The sequence below is a fragment of the Rhipicephalus microplus genome, chromosome 6, assembly GCF_043290135.1.
Source record: "Rhipicephalus microplus isolate Deutch F79 chromosome 6, USDA_Rmic, whole genome shotgun sequence".
Lineage (NCBI taxonomy): Eukaryota > Metazoa > Arthropoda > Arachnida > Ixodida > Ixodidae > Rhipicephalus > Rhipicephalus microplus.
In genome coordinates, this window is record NC_134705.1 from 117,558,804 (window position 1) to 117,583,999 (window position 25,196).

Below are 25,196 nucleotides of genomic sequence, written 5' to 3' on the forward strand. Positions count from 1 at the left end.
CTTTTTGTATGCTGCGTTCGCAGCCGCCGTCTTCTTCCTGTCTTCGCCGGGCTCGGTTCCACTTTCTGCCCGGGCGTTGCCATCTTGGCGTCCCTGTCTGTCGCCTCTAGCGGCGTCACGCAGCTCTTTAACATGTTTTCCAACTTTCGTGATCCAGTCAGCGGTTCTAAATTCTTCAGGGGTAATTTCAGTACCCTCCACGGTCACCTCCATTGCCGTCGCGTCTCCACAACGGGGCTCTGAAGCGAACGCCGGGGGCGTCGGCCACCGCCGAGCCGCCGCGTTTGTTCACCGCTAGCGTTAGGCTTTGCTGGGCGGAGACGCAGTCGACACCAAAATAGCCATAAAATGCCCCAAAACGTACTCACAGTCCTGAAGTCGTGGTCTAGATGGTCCAGAGAACTTCAGGCAGGAGATTGTAGGAGTTGTTTGCTGTAACTGCACAATTTCCACCAGACCATACAACTTTCCGCGGAGCTGATGCGAGGCACATCCGAACTCCCTGGCCCCCTCGAGCGGTCAAGTATAATGAAGATCTTTTGCTACCGTCTCCTCGTGCCGAGCTGCGATAGAAGCGTGCAGGTAGGTGCAGTTTGTAAACCAGCGAAGCGACGCCCTTGAATGGATGGATGCACCAAGGGGTCTCGAGGATCAATTCTGACGAGCAAAGGCGGCCGCGTGTGTTCATAAAGAGAAAGCTCTTTGTTGACGATTCGCCATTCTTTATTTTTCTCAAAGGTAAACGTTCTATACCGCTTCATATATTCCTGAGAAGCCACGCAATCGATAATAGCGCTCCTAATACATTATTTAACATCGATGCTTTATTTCGTAACCTTTGTAAAATGTATCGCTCGATAAGCTTGAACCAACACAAGATAGACACGATGCAAACCCAAAACGCATTACCATGCCGCTGAGTGAAGCTGAAACTTTGGGTGTTGGTTGGTTGGTTGGTTCCTCAACACCTTCGCACAGGCCGCCCAGGGGGATAGGCCAAGAATGTGACGGTGCCTTGCTTTTTAAATTATTTCACTTGATGAAAGGGAGGGTCGGATTAATTAGGTAATATAGGAAATAATTTAGAGTTGTTAGATTTCTAAAAGAAGAACCTTAAACAAACATAATAAACACACAAAAAGAAAAAAAAGAGTTCTATACATAAACCACTGAAGTTATCTATTTTTAGCATTCAATTCTTTTAGATTCTCGACGCTGACTATGGACGCGGGTCGGTGGCCTGGAAGTGCGCCTGCCAGTTGACTGAAACTCTGACGAGCGCCAGAGAGAAGACGAAAGATGCGATTAATCGATGCCGCCCTCCAAAAGGGGTTTCGTGAAAAGCAGCTGCCACAAAATAAGACGCCACTAAAGTGCCTACATTTTTCCCTGTTCTTTCTTTAGTACCGACAACCATCGAGGAACCTCAGAAGAATCTCATTGCCTAACGCTCATTTTCGGCAATAATGGTCGTCTTAAGCCTTTGGCAGCACCTGGTGAAACGATTCGTCTGCTCACCGGAGGAGAAAGGCACATCTCATTCACTTAAGGATGCGTCGCTAATGTACTTAGACATAGTTAGACAAATAATTGTGGCAGAGGCTGGCTGTGTGTGAGAGAGGGCTGAGAGAAAATGCCGTTGTTGGTGCTTACTTAGGTAAAGGGGAAATATCTAGGGGCTATGAACGCGGCGCTCACACATCACTTACACAGCACCAAAAGCACATTCATCGTCAACCTTATATTGATACGTGCCATTACGGGGACTTCCGCGGTTAATGTTTATTATTTGCTGGCCAGGTAGTCCCGCAGCTTCCGCTCCCTGTCGAAGCTCGAAATGCACGTTCCGGGAGTCATAGAGAAGTGAGTGTTGTACAAGAGCCAGGCGATCTTTGGTGGCAATTTTAGGCTCAACACAGCATCAACCTGTCACAAGAAGTCGCAACAGAAGCAGTCAACATGTAATCAACCATTTTTAGGTTAGTAAGGTTTAGGTAAGTAACGCTTCGTTTATTCAAACTTACATTTGATACAAAATTGCCGTGTAAGGCTGAGTATTTGCCTGACTACAAAAGTGGAGCCAAGTCGGGAGCAAAGCAAAACGAACACATCACTGTACAATATAAGCGGAAAGTTCAACAGTACATATTATTCTACACGGGTTCCAGTGTCAGAAATAATGGTGAGTAGATAACGCGAAAATGTAAACACGTCTCGCTATAATGCAATCATAATACAAAAATGCGTACTTTAAATAAAATAAACAGTAAACATATCCTTGCTGAAAGTAGAATGAATAAATATATAAACAGAGCTCTCTTTATATACTATATAGAGTGATCGCGATCACTGGAAATATTACTGGAGTAAAATACCGTCATATATTATTCTACCATCACTACACTATACTGCAGGGAACGTCTGTCGTGAAATGAACTACCTTGACAATGAGTCAACACAAAAGCATATATATTGTAATGGAATTGCTGCCTGTCAATGTCACCCCAAAATTATTCTGGGAGGCTGCGTACAGTGCTGGGACCTGGAAATTTCGGTCACCAGCTGTTTTATATAGTGACCCCATAGTTCCCGGGTCTCGAGCATTTTCGCCTTCATCGCAAATACTGTAGGAATCGAAAGGAGTGTAAATAACAGGAACCCTGAAAGCAAGGCGACAGCGTGCGTCCTCTTCCCCTTTATTCATTGGGACGTACCCACTATTGTTGCCTTGTGCTATCGTTTGGATACTGTGCCATCTTATATCGCATCATTGGACCCTATTCTAGCATTTGGCTATGGGTCCAAACTGTTTTTTTATCTATCATGTTGGAATTGGAAATAAAGTGAAATGAAATGAAGAATGAATGAATGAACGATTCTTCCTTGAGTTACATGCCCAGACGCTGTCTGGACTGCGAGCCTTGTTCAGGCTGTCACCTGTGTAGACTATTTTCCGCAAGGCAAATGGGCGCCACCGTTTTGGGCTCTTAAGCCCATGTTTTCGTGTTTTTGCACATCGCGACGGGAATGAATAAGCCCATGAAACATCATATGCACGAACCCAACAGTTTCTGTGCGTATGCGCCTATTCTAACAATGTTCGTTGAGGTGTTCAACATGCAAAACACTTAGGTTAACAAGCCACTATGGCGGCCCACACACACATTCATAAAATAGTCTATATCTAAGCCCTCGCTGCTATCAGGCTTGGCCTAATAAATAAGACAATACTGACACCAGTTTAATTTCAAACTTCCTTAGTACGAAAGTATAGAAACTACTAAAAAATGCGCTTGTTCTTAGGCTGCTTTTCTGTCGCCATATTGCCTTTTCGGAAGTATATATTCTGTTCAGCAAATGCAGCCTTTGTCCAAATCTTGAGAGCAGTCTTTTCAAAGGTCATTACCGCTTTTGTCACAAGTGGACGCATAACATTATCTGGTCATTTCATCCTTGAAGCGATGACTCAAGTATACTGGTTTAGCAGCGTCCAATTTTTAAATAGAAAATTTCATGCGTGGAGTGAAATCCAGCAGTTGCAGTGATCCAGTGTTCGCGATTTTCCTCATATATATATGTGATATTATTGGCAGAAAGCATATTTATACCCATTTATTTAATTTATCGAGAGCATGTTTAAGATGACTGTGACACTTCCTGCAATTTCTCAAAGTTTATGTGCCGCATCCGCAGCTGCCACATCACCGGTAGCTATTGCATTAGAGCCACTGCTGTCCAAAAAGGTGGTTTGCGTTGCGAAAAAATTATCGCAATCTTTTGTGGCATACTTGAAACTCTTCTAAATGCGAATATAGCGTTTAAAAAGCAGAATCTTTTTTGCAACACAATGATTTTCCGGTGCTATTCTAAACAGTTGGAAATATTAGTGAACATTCAGATAACCAATTTTTTTATTCGAATTTGCTCTTTCATCTTCTTAGCGGCATGTATACATTTCAGTTTTCGAAAAATATCTCAAAAAACAAAGTCACCATATTACTGACTTAGTAATATTCATCTTGAAATCTCTAAATTAAGCAGCATAAAAAAATATCTCATCAGCGCATGATCCAAAAACGTCTGCATATGTTCGCAGACTCACCTTCTTTTTTATGGTGTCCCAGCTGTCGTAGAAGAAGACATAGTTAGAGATGACTCCCGATTCAACGACGTTGTTAAGAGTTTTCAGTCTCACGTGTGGATCGCAGACCTGCGTGTACAGGTACAGGGATATCTAATCACTGTTTCTGTGGCATTAGCCAACGCTAATTTAGGCAGTGACGATGCGTTTAACGCCAATCGGAAACGCGCAACTTTTTTGGCGTTCTGTGCAACATCGTTCAAGCGAAAAAAAAAAACGCATAGGGCTGCGGAAAATCCAGCGTGTCAAAACATGATGATAACAAGAAACAAAGTGCCTACGCTGTCTAAGGAGGAGCCCATGATGCGCTTTTATTCGACATTTATGTCCACGTTGTTGGCAATAATTAGTTTTGCTTCTTGTCAATCAAGCTCTACATTAATATGTGAAATGAACGGACGTCGCTTACTCGATTTACGCACTAAGCTTCAAAACAAATCGTAAAGAATTTCGCATTGAAAAAAAAGAACGACCTTGTCCTGTACGAAATTCAACACGGTGCGGCGTCGAAAAATGTTATTGTCTGTCGGCAGAAGTTTTCTTTTTCAGAAGTGGGTGTTAATTTTCGGTGTGGCATCTCGATACGAGCGGGCTCACGATGGCGGTTCTTTTTTGAGGAAGTTGCTTGGCATTACGAAATTTCGCTGAGCTATTTCAGCGTAGCCGATAGATAGCGACATTATCAATCTTCACTGCACGACAAATACTACGCTGGCATTTATACAGTGTGGCTTTACTGTACTGAGAACATAACAGACAGTATCGAAACGTGCAAATTCCGATATTCATTTTATGTATGGCAAGATTTCCACGGCATAGTATTGGTACACTTGCTCCCTGTTTCAATAAACTATACGGGCACAGCTCAACCCTTTCAATTTCACGAAAGTGCCTCCTCCTAAAGAAGGCCTGGTCCTGCTCACACGCTACGTGAAAGCCTCGAAAAGGGACTCCACTAAACCGGACCAGTTTACACTGCTGCGTTCTATATCATAGCGATATATGACTGAGCATACGTCATGTGAACTGGTCAAACTATAACATATGTGGGGATCGCTTTACTATTACAGCGCTTTCATATGCCATCAGCGGCTCGACCGTGTCAAGCAGGCTCTTTACACTTACCTGCTCATATGCGACTTGCGTGTACTGATCACACGGAGCAAATGGAGCATCCTCTATTGCAGTATCATTATGCGACAGCTGGTACAGATTGACCCCCATCTCGAACGAAAGGCCCACGTACAGACTGCTTCTCGGGTAATGCTGCGAGTCGAGGAGCAGCTTGGAATGCCTCTCCTGCGAAGGCGGTAATGTCCAAGCTGACAGTACCCTTGGAACTGGAACCCGCGTTGGCGGCAGAACTCGTTAGAATGTGTGTAAGGAAGGAACTCGCACAAAAGAAGAATAATTGGAGATCGCCTGGGAACCGTATTATCCACGAATACCAAAAGATATTCGAGTGCCAGGATTGTTGTTCTCAAATATTTTTTTCCGCTGTACTGAACTTTGTATAAGAACATGTTGCCATCATTGATGAACGAGCCCCTGTGGTTCATATTCTTTTTGGGTCCACGAAGAAGAAGAGAACATTTTGGTTGCTCTTGTTCAGGTCTACCCAGCACCTCCATCAGTAATGTCACGAGCAAAACAAGACCTACAGCCAGGAGTTCACCTAAACCAGAGCAACCAAAATGTTCTCTTCTTCTTCGCGGCCCCAAAACGAGTATGAGCCACATTGGCTCATTCATCAATGGTGGCAATATGGAAACATGGTGAGCCCAGCCTACTTTCCCCTCAATAAAACTAGCAACATAAAAGCTTATAAAAAGTCAGAGCTACAAAAGTGTTCAAGCACAAATATAGCGACAATCATAGGCAGAGGCCGAAAAACGTGGCCTCTTCGATCTACCGTTTGAGGCATTGCGTGTTTCATCACATGGACCATTGTGCGCTTGAGGGGAAACCATTGCCACTTGTCTAGTTTCGCCTACCAGTGCGCGTTTGGTCGTCTTCGCTCAAAAAATAAAAACCAAAAAAGATCATGAATACCCCATCCTGAAAGTGCACAATGCGATCTTCAAAGTGCGCTGGATAGTGCGTGTGCCGTAGGTACTATTTATTCTTGGCGATTATTCACCGAATAAACAGGCGTAATACGACTCTGTAGGACAGATTACATGCTAAACGTAGGGTTTTTTGTTGTTATTCATCGGCGGCAAGGAAAATTTTGCGGGTACTCACGATAGAGGAGAAGTTGGTGTTTGTAGTGTTCCAGACGCTCGTCGGTGCGGCGTAGCAGACCTTGTCTCCTATCTGACCCTCTTCACTGGTAACCGCGATCAGGATATCCACGTCGTAGCTGTTTGTCATTGAGATGGTAGGAAAGCAGAAAGAAATAACAGCATATTTGTCAACCTAAAAGTGCTCTCGGAAGGAACGCTTGAGTTTGTTTGTTGGTTGGTTGGTTTGTTTGTTTGTTTGTGTTCGTGTGCGTGTGTGTGTGTGTGAGAGAGAGAGAGAGAGCGTGTTTGACAGATTACGAGATGAACAAAGAACGCCGCTATCGACACATCGAAAACATGCACTGAGCACACTGAGCATCCTCTAACTACAATACAGAAAAGTAAGATCTGAATAACCAATGAATAATAACAATTCGTCATGCTCCTCGTTTAAGCACATTCCGTTCTTTCCAGCTTTGTAACAGAAATGAGAAGAAAAAAAATACAAAACCGGAATCAAACTTTGTGGTCTCATAAGTTTAGTGTTTACTGGAATGCTGTTTTAGTTAAGAGGAGTTATGCTTAATGCACCACAGTTTTATGACGGTTCTCTGCCCGAGGTAATTTATAAAATTTTGCATGATGTATTTTAGTGTACCCTAAGAAAAAACAAAATCAAACTTTTTCCGTAATAAGTTGATTGTTTACCGGTACACTGACAGCTATGCGTACTGCTCCTAAATTCATTGTAGGCTCTTTGTCTGGGGTAATAAAAACGTTTTAGATATGTTGTTGAAATACCGGTACGCCACATTTGCCTTCTTAAAGGTACACTTATTCTGCTACACCTGTGAATTGCTGCTTCTTGCACGTTTTCTAATTGCGTGTACAGTAGTATTTATGCTTTAGGCGGCACTCAATTCATTGTCAAACGTCACAGAGCAATTACAGCTTTTCTACCACGAGTGATTTCGCCTTTTGCTGCTACTTTCTCTGAAATAAATGAGAAGATCAGGCGCTGTAACAAGGCATGGCACAGCATCGGCTTGAAGTTTCGTATATAATGATCAATTAATGAAAGAATAAGGGGCCCTACGGACTGACAGCGCTTCAATACATCTATTTTCGGATGACAGAAGTAACACGTGGAAAAACCTCGGCGTAGGATGTCGCCACCTGTCCTGCGAACACTAGTAAATTCAAGGGAATCAACAGCTCATCGCTAAGATAAAAAACGCGAACTTAAATAAATAAGCTCAAATTGAATCATGCCGAATATCTTATTATTCTTTGATTGAATTCAAATCGCTCCTGAAGAACACTGTTTAAAAAAATTTGCTGTCTAATTAATTATTTTTGTTTTGGTAAGAAAAACAGTTGTACACTGTCGTTTTTTATGAAAGAGAACACGCGAACGCGCGGCCTGCGCTCTCCGGCGGCTGCCTACAGCACCATATACCGACAGCAAAAGAAAACACGTTGCTTTTCAGCGTCATCTGTTGGAAAAAAATAACAGCATATCCACGGAGAGAATGATGGATAGTGGGACGAAGCATCCGTCCGTTTGTTCGTTCTTGCTTCCGTCCATCTATGCGTGCGTCTGTGTGGCCGCCCATGCGTCCATCCACCCGTCCGTGCGTGCGTCTGTTCATGCGCCCGCACGTTCATCCGTGCGTCCGTCACTGCTTTCTTCCATGCATCCGCGCCTGCGCTCGTCCATGCGTCCATTCATCCGTGCAGACATCCGTGCGTCCATCCTCCATCTGTCTCTGTGTCCATTCGTCCACCTAGTCAACACTCTAAGTACAAAAATTTTGCATCTTTTCATCATATATTCCTCATATAGAAGCACCGCCATCCAGCGGACATTCCAAGGACTCAACGAGAGGAGGCACACGCACACTTTCTCACGGCTTGCGCTTCGTGTCTACTTCCCACCTTTAACCACCTCAAGTTAATGGTATATACTAGTTCACTGTATTCATGGCACTGTGGCCCGACGTTCGTTAAACCTTTCTGAAACCTAGCAGGTTACGCCTAGCGAGTATAACGTTGCAAACCTTTCGTGTCTTCTATGCGTTGTTGAACAATAAAAAATTCGCAGCGTGCGCGTTAACTAAAAGCCGGATTCTCCTGTCTCTCATTCCCCCTTAGCAGCCATTGGCATGTACATTGAGCACTATCTTTTATTGTTAAACAACGCACAGAAGAAATTTCTCACCGGCACCACCTTGGAGGTCAAAATTTATACTTGTTACACACTACTACTACGGCCACGAGGGACGAACGGGTGCCGCCAAAAGTAGTTTTTTCAAGTGATTTTGTTACACCAGACGGTTGTACTCACCTGAAATGTTGTTACCAGTTTGCAATAAACTTCTCTGTTTCGCCCCTAAACATAATTATAGCGAGTGATGGCGGGTAGACAAGCGCTGAGAGATTGCACTTGCTCTCTGCTGACGCCTAGCGTAGTCCACTGCCATCGTATCAAATATCAAACGCTGTGCTCGGCTACGGCGCAAGCAGCAGTAATCGCCCGATATCACTCACCACGCGCGGAGGAAGGGAACGTAATCTAGCAGCGCTTGTCTACTGGCCATGACTCGTTACATTGCTTGGCAATAGAGGACGCCAAAAGCGAACGTGCTTTCTTCACTTGTCGGTTGATGGTGCTGTAGGCAGCCTCCGCAGAGTGCCGGCCACGCGTTCGCGTGTTCCCTTTCATAAAGGACGACCATGTACAGACATGGAAGGCAAAAAAAGAAACAGCATGGTTGAGACTCTAAACCTGGGTGAACTTCCAAGCTCAATTAAACTCCAAAGAGAAGTCTTACCGGATTTAAAGCTAGAACTTGATATAAGCAAGCTTAATTTACAAAGTTTTCCATCAAACCCAGAAAATGTCATTCCCCGATAAATATCCGTGGGATTTTATGGTCTCATCCGTAAGCATTAGTGAAAAAATGTGGTCAGCAAACCCACCTAAACGAAGTGCTTTCTTGAACCAGCCTCGAAAGTGAATTCTTCTTAATTTAAAGATAGACCGGTTTTTCTCCGAGTCGACGCTGTAACGTTGTCGCATTAAAAACGTCTGGGCATCCGGGCCACTGTAATGCTTTTACTTTTACCATGCTGCACGCCGTTTACATGAAGAGAACAGCGGACTGCAGATCAATAGCGCTCGTACGCACCACACAATGCTAGAGGCTACGGTGACCTCTCTACCCTGATGGTCTGTTCGAAACTTTCTCGACCGATCTACTCGCAAAAGCATCCCTTGATTTCTCCGCATCATGGCATATCGGCAGACTGTCAGGGATTTACGTGACTGACCTGCATCCAGCTGACCTGCATTTCCGAAGCAGGCCGATTTCGATCCTTGCTTGCGGAATGGGCCCTGACGCCGCGTTCGCTTTTTGAGGTCGGTAAGTTACAATTGTACGGCGATTTTTCTTGAGAAGGCAGGATCACTCAAAAACGCGTTTGCCAGAGTGTGTCAGCATATTTTAGGGCTCCAACCGGAGTATATGTACTCGTTCAAACCACCCTCGCTCTACCACTGTCACACAGTGGCAGAGCGTGCTAGAGCACTTTCACGCCGCCGAGAGTAGAGGAGATCAACCAAGTGAACTGCTCTCGCCTAAAAAGCGTAGTAGGCACGGAACGAGAGGGACGACTTGAAACGCCACATTCATTTGACATTTCTTAAGTTTTTGTTTCAGCCTATAGGAGTGCGGAGGCAATGGTAGCAACCAGGTGTAGTTCGACGCCGCCGAGGCTGGCCGTATATGCGCCATTTGTACGGTAGCGAGGATGACGGCTGGGAAGAGTACGCCGATGCTTAAGCTGTATGCGTCATTCGACAATTGTACTACATATCTGTGCATTAAAATAATGGCCAACATCTGACTGGCCAATTATATGCGTACTTTTTTGCTGTCCTGCGAAGAATGCCGGGGCTTTGAAAGTTTCCATCCCATGGTATATTTCACTTATCACCCCTCCCCCCTCCCATCTGCTTTCCCAAAGGATGCCGCGTTGTAGTGGCACATTGAGTGATCATGCTCTCAGTGACCTGCCAGCCACCCCTCCGTGTACTACAAACTCCTGTTCCCTCAATAAAATTTGTCACTGAAAAAAAGAAACAAGTGACTGCTTGGGTAAATCTGCAACACTTTCATGGCAGCAGGTACACAGAAGTGTGCAGTGTTTAAATAAGCATATATGGTAGGTGTTAATTGTAACAAGACGAAAGGGGAGGTCATTGAAGTTTGTACTAATTTAACGGCTACAGTAGGCGTGTGTGGAAGCGCTCAGCTAATAAGAAATAGCATTGGTCGATAGCGCTCGGCCAAAAAGAATTAAAACTCATGAATAAAGCAAGCTAGCGTCGGTAGCTAGGGCTTCCCTCCGCCTGCTTCCTGATGTCTTAAGTATATCAGCGTAAATAAGTCACTACAGGCGAGTTGGATGTGGTGTGATTTGTATTGGTTTGTTCTTGTCTGGTCCGGTGCTTCATAGCTTTAAACAATGACGGTTGATTAAAGTTCTGCATGTAGAAGGACAAAAAAAGTTTCCGTCTTGATTCTACGGAATGACCAATTTCATAAACAAAACGACTTGCGAAGGGCGATACTTTCGTTATTAGGACTTTTGACTGTACACTGAAAAACTATAGCACATCGTTTTGCGGAACGTAATTCTGCAAATCGAACACCTCTAAACAAACGTGCGTGATGTCCTCACTTTCCAATTTCCTGGAAGTACCGCCGATAATACATTGTCCAGTCAGAAGAGACGTTGACTTGGAATGCGCCAAAGGCCAGGACAATCACACCGTTCGGGTCGCCTCTCTGCAGTGACCTCATTTTCTGCACATGTAAAAAAAGACGCACGGCGCACGAGTCATTTGCATGTCCAGCTCTGGCTTGGACGTTGCGACGAAAGCAGTAAATTATGCGACATCATAAACTGTGAATGTCAATGCCACCTAACCAAATCACAAGAAAGAGAGGGAATGAGACGTTTATGCCAAAGTATATGGATGCTTTAACTTTTGAACTTTAATTGGGAAAGGATTGCGGAGGAAGAAAAATCAACTTGCCGTAGGTAGCAACCGAAGCTTTATAGATTTGACTACTTTGTTTCCTAATAAAAATAGCTCATTTTTGTAGTTCATGGCAGTGTGGATTATGGTAAATGAACAGACGCAGCAGTACACAAGTATACATACTTAAAATCTTAACGACATTATTTTTTACAGGTGGTAAATGTCTTAATTATAGCGTTACTGTAATAAAATGATTCATTTCACTAGATCTGTTGAGCTATAGTTTGCAGTACTGTGCACAGTGCAGGAGCACTTTAGCCTCTGCTGCGCACTCGATGTTGCTGTCCTTGCACCGATCTACTTCTTCTTCATTACACTGCCATAATGCAAGCACCTCATTGTTCGTGGTGCTTTGTTGCATAAGAGACAAAGTGCCTTATTCTGAGTTGAATTTGAGTTTCATAATCTACTGTGGTAGAAAGGCTGCTGATACGTAAAGCATTCAATTACTCTGCTTCTCTGTTTTCATTTGAAAAACTTTAAATGGCTTCATATATGAGCTGGTGCAAGTTGCACGTCTTTTATTTGAAAAGGAAATTCTTTCAAGAAGTTGTTTTTTTACGGCGGCACCACTATACTACAAATTTTAGCTCCTATTTACTCGCGCTGAGCAAGTAATCAACAATTGAAAAACACCCGAAGGAATTCGGAGGCCTTTCAGTATACGCCGTGTTCAGTTTAAAAGAACAGCGTACCACGATTCGTGAATTAGAACTGTAATGAAACTTCGTGAAAGATTTCAAAACTAGGCATCATCCGTTTTGCTTGTTCCGCTGTACAAGTTTTTAGACGCCAAGTTTTATAGGTCTTGAAGTTTTGAATACCATAACAAGGATATGAATAATAAAGACACCGTATTAAATGGCTCCGGAAGTCATGGCTATCTAAGATTATGTAATGTACACTTTAATACACGCCTACAGGCCTGTAGCATTTTGCTTTCATTGAAACAAGACCGCTACGACTGGGATCGACCTCACGACCATCCTGTCTGCAGCCTAGTGCCGTAATCGCTAATCCACCGCAATGGACTCGGACAAAACAGCGTATAAAGGCTCGTTCTGGCAGTGAGTGTGTTTTTTTATCATTCATTACCCTGTTCAAAGAGGTGAATTGATAAATTCGCTAGTGTATATGTATGTAGTTTGCTCTACATATAGTAAATTAGAGATCGCTGGCAGAGGCGTTCAGCCTGTAGTAGACCTAGGATAGGCGAAGAATTATTGTGAAAATAATAATGACGACACTTTAAGGTGTTTCTTCTTTGAAAACTCAAGAATATGCTTTTGATGAAATAGGAATAATATATTGCCACTTGATACATTAAGATAGATTTTACCATAGCCATTTAGGCACAAGTATTGTTAATTACCACTAGTGATTTGGTACACTGCACACACAGGAAAATAAATATCAGAAACCTGGCAAAAACAGCGGAAACAAGTAATAAACGACTGTCCTTGTGCTTGTCGAGAGGCATGACTATACTTCTCACCGAAAACGTGCTGGGCAGAACCGCCACGAGATAGCTCATAAGACCTGGCATTGTGATGCAATTGAGGATGCCGTAGTGTTTGATGTTGCTCTTGTTGTACAGTTCGAGCAGTTCAGTGCGGGCCTCCTCCAAGGCAGTAGGCAGTAAGGCTGCCCCAGTTTTTTCGTTGATGCCGTACCTGGGCACAAAGAGGTTCCGCTTGAATTTCCACTTTATATGCATATCAAAACTTGCAAACTCTAAACCGACTTACTGTGACTTATCACCATACAGAGTGCAGCTCATTGTGCTCCTGAAGCATAACTGCACTACTCAAAACGCCGCGCCTATTTACCAACTTTCGTACTTATGGCCGCCTATTGCGAAAAAGAAGGCCTAAGCCATTTCTCATGCATGAAAAGTTGGTGTGTGCCTGTATGTTTTTCTCTGTAAAGCTTTTGCGGTTGATTCCGGCATCGAATGAAATGTTCAAGGCACCGCTAGTCTTTATCGAATACTTTGCGTCGCACCAGCTTTTGATTTTGATAACGAATAAAAAAAGGTAGCCTATATTGTGTCATTGTGACATATAACAGTCGTACGAGAGCCATGTTAAGGAAGACTCAATGTTCCTCATACATACGCCTGAAAATACTAGAGGGGGAAACCATTTTATCCTGCCCCTTTCTCCTCCGAAGGCTTTCGGTGCTCATCGGCGTTTTGCATTGCCTCTTGAATCGATGGCCCAGCAAGCTACCTGAACCTCGCCGGGCAGCTTCTCGCACTGCCTCCGTGATGAGCCTACTTTTGACCAAGGAACCACGTCAAGCAATAACGTCATCGCATGACGCCATGGTACGTGACGAACTACATTTGGCGATATAATCTACAGGTGTTCTTGTCATATAGATCACCATTCGCGATCACGTCAGAACCGAAACACTTTAAAGAAAAATTATGTTTTGAATTACATGTCGATTGCGTTAAATCAGGCCAGTTGGTTTTCTATGATCAAAAAATATAACAGTGCAAAAAACGATGGACTATCAAACAGAAACAAGCGAGCGCAGACAAACAGCGTCATTATATGTCTGAGTGCTGGTCCATAGCTTTTTCCGCTGTCCTGCTTCTTTTTAATCATGAATACTTTGTCTTCATGCTGTCGATGGTACTTTCGGGGGGTTCAAAAGGTATTTTCCGAACGTCTTATGCTCACTTACCGCATGTCAAAGGAGATTCCACCAGTGTAGCCACCAGACGCTTCTATGGCGCGAGCGAAGTCCTGAAATGCCCCACTGCCATCCGAGGCGTACAGGCGTTTGTTCCTCGACATGACGTGCGTGAAGAAGACGTAAGAGCACACATGCAACTGAGGCAGCAGGATTTGTGCGCTGCCCACGCTGCTCACTGTGCACACGAGGGGCATCTTTGTCGCTGCACAAGATAGCAAAACAGGAGTCACTCACTTCTGCAGGCACCAATATGTATATTTATGCAATTTCGTTCACATTACACATTTTGGTCTTTCATTTCCGTTGAATGGCGAGTGCTTTTCTGGCAAACATGCGAGGGCGAGGCTTAGTTATGTGTAGAAATTTAGGGGATTCATTGTAGGAATAGCGTAAAAAAATTTTTGCACGTGCTCTACGTGATTTCGGGTATTTCTTCATAAGTGCTTCTTTGTGAAACTAACGCTTCAATTGAATGTGAGTGGTTGCTCGAGTTGCTGTGTTTCATCAGATTTGTGGTTTTGTTTGTTTTTCAAGACTTGACGACAATACATTCATATGAATGAGCCCTGTTAACTACGTTCCTGCCGTTTTTTTTTTTTTAGGCGCTCCATGCCCGGTAAATCTTGTCAACAATATCTGGAGCGAATTTCTTGCACATTTTTGAAAGAAATACGTGCAGCAACAGAAGAACAGATTTCAGTGCAGAAATCACTAGTAAAAAGTCTATACCGCTGACATCTGTTCTATTCGTACATTCCACATAAGGTTACCACCTCAAATATTGTGACAACTGGCCTCCCTACACCTGGCCGACTAGCCTCCCTACATCTGTGTCTTCGTGTAGTATTCGCCCATGCATATTCATAGAAGCAAGCAAGCAAGCGTTTTATAGCCGATACCGTCAAGCGCACTGACGGCTTTGGGGAACATGGATGTTAGTGCCCCTCTTTGGAAGATCAAGTCTTGAACAGCATGCAACTTTAGCTTACTTCACCGGAAATGCCCTCACAGTTGACAAGATGCGCAGGCAATGAGACATCGCAATAGAAGAGAACTGACATGCTTTGACATGCATGAAAACGTTCTGGCTGATACCATCTAGTGCACTGACGGCTTTGGGGAACATGTATGTCCGTGCTCGTCTTTGGAAGCTCAAAGGCTTCTACTACGTGCAACTTTAGCTCACATCAACGGAAATACCCTCAGGTTTACAAGATGCGTGGACCATCAGACATCACATTAAACAAGTACTAACATGGTTTGGAGCTATCCCAAGAAGGGCAGTTTTATTTCCAATGTGTGCACTATCAACACTCTCCTCCGCACAACTGAGAGGGACAACACGTATCAAACATTTACTCCAAAGGTTTCTCCTGTAAACATCTGAAACCATGCCTTATCTCAACGTACATTATCGCAAGTAAGGACAGTTCACTGCGCTTCAAAGTCTGCGCCCTGCATGACGCCCGAATCGCAGAAATTGCTGCCAGTGTCTCCGGATGGCAATTAACTCATCGTTGCTTAGGTGAATCACCTGTGACTGACAGCAACATGACAACTATTGCTAGTGTGTGGTGAATTGCAGTATTCTAATGACGTCAGACTTCTGTTAACATGTCAGTTCAAAGCCGCCGCATCCTTACCAAAATCAAAATCGATGGTTTAGGTTAAGAGTAGTCAGAATATATTCAATGCATTGTTTTATTAAAGTTCTTTGTATGTATGTATGTATGTATGTATGTATGTATGTATGTATGTATGTATGTATGTATGTATGTATGTATGTATGTATGTATGTATGTATGTATGTATGTATGTATGTATGTATGTATGTATGTATGTATGTATGTATGTATGTATGGATGGATGGATGGATGGATGTGTGTATGCATGTACGTATGTATGTGTTGTAAGTGTAACGATACTCTTTCTAGAGTTCTCGGCACTCGGCTTTTCATTTAAAACAATGCACCAAAATTCGTGTCACTACTTCTACAAGAACAATTCGGAAATTTCTATTAGTTGAAATGTGCAAATGTGCACCAAAACAAAATAGTCGTGTGATTGAAAGTGGGGGCCAGATCACCTCTAAGCTCGACAATGAAGGCCTGTGCACCTCAAAAATGTGTCATGATAAAACAGCTCGTGAGAGTAAAAGTCTGCTGGTCCTAACATTTGACGTATCTCTAGCGAAAGCGGCTTGCCAACATGGCAAAGATATCTCAGCAACATGATATCAGCAACATGATACCCGTGTTTCAAGTAAACCTTTTCTTGTTAAAGGAAAGAAGGGGAAGTTTTAGGAATCGTGTCTGTCAAACTCAACATTAGCAAGAACTAATAGACAATGGTTTAAATAAAGTATACGGAATGTTACATCTAGTAAATGTAATCTAAACCGCAGAAATAAAAGCAGAAGGAAAACTTCCGTGCACTGGCAAGTAATTTGTAACACTCTGCCACCTGAGCTACAGCGGCAGGCATACCCCGTCCACATTATGAACCATATATATCCATTCAATCCTGAAAAATTCCAGCGCCGCCAGTAGCCGCGACGGCGAGTGTAGAACACACTTTGTCAGTCAGTGGGCGTCACGTAGCAAGTAATTATATCACAAACTGGCAGCTGACCAATAATCTTTCTCTAATACCTGAAGCCGTGAAGGCTACCAGAATACACATCAGCGTAATATAGTGGAGCATGCAACCTGGAACTCCTTTTGAATTCTCAAATTCAAAGAATTGCTTTCTCTTCTCTTTACAAATGACGGAAGATGCTCATTATTCACGCGTCACAGCCGTTGGTTGAGCAATTGGCTGAATTAAACATGGCGCGCTCGGTCGTTACAGAGATCGCCGCGGGAGGCCGCGACTTGTTCACACATACGCCTGCCATCGCACTGAAAAGCCGCGTATTCAAAGAAAAAAAAAGGAAAAAGTGCTCATAGTCGTGAGGCGTGCGCGACACGCCTGATTTCTCCATGCCATCCCTCCCTGCTTAGCTTCCAGCGCTTTCATTGGGGCGAGAGAAGAGAGAATGCAATTGCAGCATGCGATAAATAGAACTCCGCTTGTTGGGGGTGGATTCAAAAACATTTTACAGCAGTGAATTCACGAGTGCCTGTAGCAAATCTATTCTATGACTAGTTGAAGCAGTGTTGAGGGCTCCGTTAAAGGACCACTCACCCGGCTGAGCGAATACAAAAAATAAGCAAGCGCAATATTCTCTCCTGATATTTATTATCCTTCTTGTGCACTTCTGTGACGCAGATAGCACTTCCCGTGACGTTTATAGCGTACATGCTCTCGATTGGTCCATTTACGTGAAATATAAAGTGTCATTTGTCTCCTACACTATTTCGCCAAGCAGTCGTTCATCCGTTCTTCCTTGTCTCGCACGAATATCGTGCGCGATGGATGAATCGATTAACACTTCATTTGGTTTGTTTAAAACTGCGCAAGCGGTGTCAACAGCACCTAGCCGAGAAGATTTAAAACCTGATAGGCTATAGCGCATATTGCTGACATTGTTCATTTGCTTTTAAGAAGTAAGGGGTGAGGAGGATGCATTGCTTGTGTGAACAATAGCGAAAGAAAGGAGAAAACCACCTCCTCGTCTTTCAACGTGGGGTGGTGGAGGGCCCTCGAACATTATAGAAAGCAGGCTTGTCCATCAGAATTAAATAAACGTTGTTCGTGGCGAACAGGTAAATACAGTGCAAACAAAATAGAGGAATATGAAATGCGAGAGATATGAGAATACTCACGAGAACATCTTCAATTTTATACAGTGCACCTGAATTACGAATGAGAGGCAAGAGAGAGACAACAAGCTCGGGAACAAGTGTGTACAGAAACTACAATGCGCATAACACCAGAGCCCATCATCTACCAGTAATTACGTAGTTCATTCGCCTCCAAATGCTACAGGAGGATGCTTTGATATTTCTTCGGCGGTATAAGACAGAAAGACGCAAAAACATAGGTACATAAAAAGCGCCCTTTCACAGCTTGTTATGAAAAAGTTCTTGGGTCCCCACTTTTTTTTTGCCTCTGTCCTTACAAAAGTTGATTTAGACAAACTATAGATTGTTTAAATATATTTTAGACCGTCTAAAGGATGTATCATTGTTTTTTCGAGGACGCGTGTATGCTCATTTGTATACTCGTCCCCACAGCGTCAGAAAGCCCTGCTTGCTGTACAATGTCCGGAAAGATACAAACCGATGATTGGAGGTGGAGTAGTAGTCGTAGGTTTATGGGTCGGTCCTCTGGGGGCAACACTGGTATGGTGACCGGGCTCCGGTGTGCCTGGCTTTGTCACGATAGGTCCGAGTCTTATGGTCTTTCCGCCGTGGGTTGGAGCATGCCTCGAGGTCGTCTTCCCGCCAGGCTTGTGACCTCCCCCAGAAGTCGTCTTCCCGCCAGGCTTGTGGCCTCCTCCAGAAGTCGTCTTCGATAGATCAACCTTTGTAGAAGCGCCACGGCTCTGCACGCCGTGAAGCTTCGAGTCATCTATATAGTTTCGAGTGCCAAAGTCCCCACATCTCGCGCTCGGTCAGAGAGACAGGGATGACTCAAAAATTGATCTACAGTGCCTCAAACACTGCTCGCGCATTGACGTATTTCGTGGTACATACTGACGCATTTACTCGTACGCGCTTGCGCCGTGTGTGCGGAGCCCATCTATAGCACACCATGGACGCTCGAGGAAGCTACAGCTGAAACGAAACAGGAAATGCATGGTGCCAACTGGCACCAAACCTTGTAAGCACATATGCATGGCGTGTGTCACGGTAAACAAAATTCATGCACACATTCCTGTGGATGCCGTCTAAGGGGATCTGTATATGAAATTTTGCCCTTGCTTCAAGATGTCACACTGCGTCATCGCGTTTATCATGGTGCCTCCCTTTGTATTATTTGGCAGTTTATGATCGCATGTGCTTCTCATTACCTGGTGCCCTTTCGGCGTTTTTTTCTTGTGATCAGTGTCCTCAACAGCGTTTGCTGAAACATGAGCGATGAACGCACTCGACATCGCAGAACAATCAGAAATCCTGTGCCGGCTTCCACTCGTCATCCTAGCGGGATGATGAAACTGTATAGTGTCGTGTTCTGTGTGTAAGCATCCTCCATCCAGCAAGCATGTGCTCGCTAGAGCCGATATTGTCAAGTGCTACCGTGCCCCAGAAAGGTAGCCCTAGGTCTTCATTATCAATGGGACATGGGCGTCTGACCGTACGGCGTCTTCCACAGTCAGTGTGGGGGCGTGTGAGTGAGTTGAAGAGTGAGAGCGTTCTTCTGTTTGGGTGACAATATGTTTTCATCAGCACTGGCCCTATTGTTCAGTATGTTTAAACAGCGCCCGATTCTGGCGCGGTCGTAGGGCCCCAAGTTTTGTTTGTTTGTTTGTTTGTTTGTTTTTTGGGGGGTGCAGACATGTGCACTTTGAGCGCAGTGTTCATTATTGGCGCAAGGTGACATCATTGTAGATGCAGTAAAAAACGAGGCTTGGTTGTCACGCCCCAACCGTGGCTCTCTTTTTTTCCTCCTGCCAGGGGCAGCCTGGCTGTCGTTTCGAGTCCTTCTGTTTGCCCCTGCCCATAATATTAAAAAAAAAACGGCAGAATTGCACACGACTACAACGATTAGCTCAGTGATAGTTGCATTATTATGCCATTATCATTGGCAGAAAACAATGCAACTGCCATTCAGTTACTGCGTTAATTTCGACGCGATGAGCCTAACGGTGATTAGACAAGAATAATTTCAAACTGAGAAGACGCGCCATTGATGTCGACGACACCGCAATCATGAAACCAATTTTCTAGTGAATCATCAGCGTTGGGAAAAGTAGCGAAGAATTTAAACAAGCTTGCTAACAAGGAGCGTTGCCTAATAATCCTTATAATGCCAATTGTATCATGTTTGATACATTAAATAAAATACCTCAATAAAGCTACTAAAAGCTACCATAGGTGTCACAATAAGCAGCTATTGCAAATTTCACATGTTATGAAGAAGGTACAGTCACTTACATATAATACAGTAGCAACTATTTCAATTTATGGTAATTATATTTATGCCTCAAACGAAATTCCACTCATATTTTCTCTAAAATGCACAGCACAAGAAGAATGAGAACGTTCAGCGTTTGCTCGCAATTTACCTGAAGGTAAAATTGATCATGGGTATTACAGGGTTGAAAGCGTCTGCTTATCGAGGCGACATGCGCTAGCGGAGAGCTCACGCTCCCGCGCCAACGTTGCTGAGTTGAAGCGTGGCAGATTGGGCTAGTTGTTATGACATGACGATAGTTATAGCACGAGAACAGAACGACAACAAAGAGACAAGAGGGACACAAGTACTCGTGTCCTTCTTGTCTCTGTTGTCGTTCTGTTCTCGCGCTATAAACCGATTGATAGATGGATTGATGTGGCTGTACCCTTTACATGTGAGGGGAACGAAGAGGGAAAGAAGAAGAGTACAGAGTAAAGCTCAACATGAAAACAAGCAGAAGAAATAGAAATAAATAAAAGAGAGGAAGATAGATAATCGACACACGAGATGGAGAAAGGAGAGAGAAATATGTAGAAACAGAGAGGGCACGAAAGACAGAAAGCCAACAAAAACAAAGACATGTAAACCAAGTGACAAAAAAAATAGATACAACAGAAATAAGTACAAATAAACATGCAAAAAATAAAAAAACGGAGATAAATCAAAAAAGAAGAAAATATAAACAATGAGGCCACTCGGCTATACGCTTTCTTCATTGTTACCACCACTAGTTTTTTACGAGCTAAGCTTGCGACCAACGCAAGGGTGACTGTTACTCACAGGAGGGGTTTTTCCGCCGCCAGATGGATTTACAACGTAGTGAGACTTGTCATCGTTCCCTCCGCCGTTATCGTCGGTCGTTTCTTAAGCAAAGAATAAAGAGCAAAGGGATTTATACAGTCGTCATACAAGTTCCTAGTGTCTTCAATGAAACGAAAATCTAGAGAAAAATGACTCACCCACGCGAAGTATAAAGCTTTGAAACGAAAAGAAAAATGAGCCTACCTGTTCGAAGGCAATCGTGAGGAAATGCGAATGCATTTCTTGCACCGAGAGAGTGTAGCATTAGCGTCATTATCTTCACCGACTTCTGCCATCGTCTTGAGAGAGACCCAGCCAGCCATCCGTCGAGAGTGAGGAGCTAGTGGGCGGGAAAATTGGGCGCCAGCATTCTCGACTCGGCGTTGGCGTTTCTGAATGGCGTGTTCGCGCGTTTCCGGATGTTCTTGAGAGGCACCCAGCCAGCGAACAGTATTGAGTAAGGCGCGACCGCACGGGAGAGTGGGGCGCAGGCAAGGGAGAGAGCAAACGGCGAGAGAAGGAGCGGCAAAGCACTGCACCTACGCCCTTATACACTCTCTCGCATCTTATTGTTCGGTTTCTAGGGGCGAAGATAAGTGCACACGTCCGCAGTTGTTGCTATGGAAAAACGACGAGAGCGAAGAGCTAACACCTTAGGGCGCACGGACACCGCGAATGCCTGGCATAGCCCAACTTAAATATGTACTCGCATTTATAAGGGCGCAAGACGGGAACGGAATGGGTACACACTCTAGCGCTAGCAGCTGATTATTTGACGCACTTCATGAAGCATATATCATATACACGAAAATAAAAAAACTGTTAAACAATTTCTTGCTATTTTCATCCATTTATTGCAAACGCTTACTTATCTAACTACAGATCGAGAAACTGGTTTTCTTTCTTGGTCAGTGGTAGTGGCTTCTTCCTGTTTTTCTATGTTTACCGCTTTCTTGCCTAATCTATACCACTTAATAAGTCGGGCAAGTCGAGACGACAGAAGCGCGGCAGCCGACCACCTCAGCGACTGAGGGAATAGCCCCACTCTTGCTCTCTGCAACATTCTCTGCAGGTGGTAACAACAGCCGTCCGTCCCATGACGCAAGTCTGTAGAACATGCTCAATGGAGCAGGCTTGCGTGCATCGGCCTTTGAGGAGGAAGTGCTGTTCTAAAGTTGCAACCGATTATAGTGATCTTGTCTGATGAGAGGCTCCGCACTATCATACCTCCGAGGCGTGTAACGCAGCTACAAGCACAGCAATGTAACCCTAAAGGATCTGTTGGGCGTTCTAATAGTGCTCTCGAGACTTTTCTTTAAGCACCTGCCAGTCTGTCCGATATGCGTTCGACCTCAAGACAAGTTATAGAACAGACCACATTGCGCGTGCATTGTGTAAAACGTCTGTAGGGCAGCGTGAATGAAGCCCCACAGACGGTAGACGCAGTCTCTAGCCCATTATTTGTTTTTTCCTATTTACTCAGCCACTTAGATCCTGAAGACACTCAGGTGCAAAAAACGCGACCGGCATGTCGGCTCTGCTGCCTATCTTCAGCAGGTAGTGGGATATAGGATGCAAGCAAGGTACGACTGCTGCATTGTTCGGTTCTTCTGCAGTCGCCGTCACAAAGCCGAACTATAAAATGCACTATAGTCATACCCTACTACCACCGTATCTCCCAACATGACTTTATAAAGATTAGTATACCACGCGTATGTTAAGATACGTGACCGACTATAACCGCTCGGTCATGGTGCGCATTGTCTGCCACTAGCGCGTGTTCTCCGTCCACCCTTTGCCTTTTTTTTTCCAAGGACAAATTACTTCACAGAAGCTCCCAGCGTGTTTCATATCTGCTTGAACAGTATTCGCAGGCATCCTGTCGTGTGTTTTTACTCACGCATAGAAAATACGACGTGCGAGGCCATGTTATCAATCCGATTTTTATACAAAACACTACAGCGATGGCGGGAATGCGCCTGTTGTTTCGATATAATATTTTTCCAATTAGAAACGTAGTGGTAAACAATCAAGCGCTGCATTTGTAAGGTCTCTTAGGGGTGCCCCCCACTGGAAACAGCTGCAAATCTTTAAATGCAAGGTTGAAAACACGACCTACTGCAAATGTGGCCAGAAAATCTTTCCTCGTGAATCTGTCAAACAAAACTACTCTCGGGAGCACCGTGTTGAGCCTGAAAATAACAATCGGCACCACTTCGTAAAGAAGACAATGGCTTGCTCACCAGTCGAGCTGTCGGAAGAGGACAGAAGCACCATCCCGAGGAGCAGGATGAGAAGCAAAACACAGCAAACGGCAAACCAATATCGCCGATGGTCTCTGCGAAAAAGAATGGCATATTCCGACGTACTCGATGATAGTGGGAGAAATGTAGTCTATATTATAAATACATGGTCCTAAAGTCAATATTTTTCAATTGAGGAACAATTTTTTACATTAGTGTAAGGAAAATTTACCTAAAGCCATGTCCACAGAATATTACATGCCTCTCGTGCTGAAACTGTACAAGCACACTTCGTGCGCTATCAGCGCAACCAACGTTACCTTCACTAGAAAGACTTACACCGACCCGAAGTGGTGATTTCGAGTGATTACTCATAACAATTCTCATACAAACAAAAATGATGTCGCTTTTCAATCCGTGCGTACTGTACCAGCACATCATCATGATAATTTCACAGGTTGACACTTATCTTATAAAATTTATTGATCAACTTCTGTACCATCACCCCACTCCCACGTGGTAGCGTTGGAAAACAACTTTATCCCCCTCCCCAGTTCTTCAAATAAAAAAACCTGCTTAATGGCGAAAAACCAAAATTAAGAGAAGGGTGCTACACTTACCTTTGGGCTGTAAAAGAGTAGAAGTTGCAGTGAATGACAATCTATAGACACAGCCGAACACCAATATGGGTATCGTAACGGTGTGATCTCTCTTTTCGGGATAGCCTACAGTTCGTAAAAGTCGTAGCATATTAGCAATAAACCACAGATTTGTGCAGTGTGTAGATGATGAATTTATAAACTTTGGAGTCAATCAACATTTTGGAATATTACATCGACTTGCAGCACGCATCAAACAAAGCAAAAACGTGGAATCCGACATGTTCTCAAAACCAACGTCAATAAACGCTTAGAAAAGGGGCCCTGCAGCAGTTTTTTAAGCAGCCATAAAATTTGTACAATAAAGGAGCTTATCGCCTGGCAGATTGAGTGCCCCAAATGTTTCTAGATTTCGTCCAGTACGAGCGGAGTTACAAATATTTGTCACACGCTGCAGTTACATTCCCTCCTCTCTCGTCCCGAAGAGAGCACTGGGAGATTATCAGGAAAAGATGGAACTTGGGAAAAGTGTATCTCACGCGCCTCTTGACATTGAGCACTTTTTCTGTCTGTTTTTTATCTTCAAATCACGGATTTTCAGTGTGATCACGCGGGTACGCGCTGACAGGCCATGACCTCTCGCAGCGGCCCCAGTAACTCCTATGCGCGTCATGCCCAAGCCAACCAATTGCGGGAAAAGGGCTTGTGACGCAGCTATTTTCAAGCCTGTAGCGCCTTTTCTCGAGAAAAGAGAAAGCATTTTTTTAGCTTTCTTTGAGAACTTATCGCAAGTCCAGGCCACATACTGCGCAATATCATTTGGCTCGCGTGTTCTCGGGAGCCTCAACTGCCGATTGGTGGCGCTTTTTGACCATGCCTTGAATGTGTGGCAGGACCTCTTCACTTTAGTATTAAAAAGTGGCTTCTCCACCACAGCGCGTATTTCAGAGGTAGTGCTGTTCGATTCTTCATTTTCTGCAAACTGTATAGGCAGGTTCTCAAGAAAGACACAATTACTCCATTGATGCAGACTGGAATTGACAGCACAGGTTTCAGAGACTCCAAGCACAAACAAAAGCTACGGGAATAACCTATAGTCTCATAAATCTACAAGAGATAAAACTACAAGGCTGAAGTGCGAACGCGGACTGCCGGCACGACTAAAGAAATAGCACCGCTAATCGGCTGAACATGGAAGAATTACAGCAAGTCTGCTTCATGAATGCGTTCTCAATCATCATCATCATCATCATCAGCCAGGCTACGCCCACTGCAGAACAAAGGCTTCTCTTGCATTCCATCAATCCA

General features: G+C 44.1%; 1 protein-coding gene across 1 annotated transcript; it reads right to left on the reverse strand.

The window, feature by feature from the left end:
* Positions 1-1,745: 1,745 nt before the first annotated feature.
* On the reverse strand, positions 1,746-23,381 carry LOC142765441 (uncharacterized). The gene is made up of 10 exons (XM_075866472.1): positions 23,290-23,381; positions 21,026-21,108; positions 18,407-18,671; positions 14,171-14,384; positions 12,972-13,149; positions 11,113-11,237; positions 6,386-6,503; positions 5,267-5,440; positions 4,103-4,210; positions 1,746-1,926 (listed from the first exon to the last, which is right to left on the reverse strand). The coding sequence occupies exons 1-10, from the start codon at positions 23,321-23,323 to the stop codon at positions 1,786-1,788; spliced, it is 1,440 nt and encodes a 479-aa protein (XP_075722587.1). The 5' UTR covers positions 23,324-23,381; the 3' UTR covers positions 1,746-1,785.
* Positions 23,382-25,196: the final 1,815 nt, after the last annotated feature.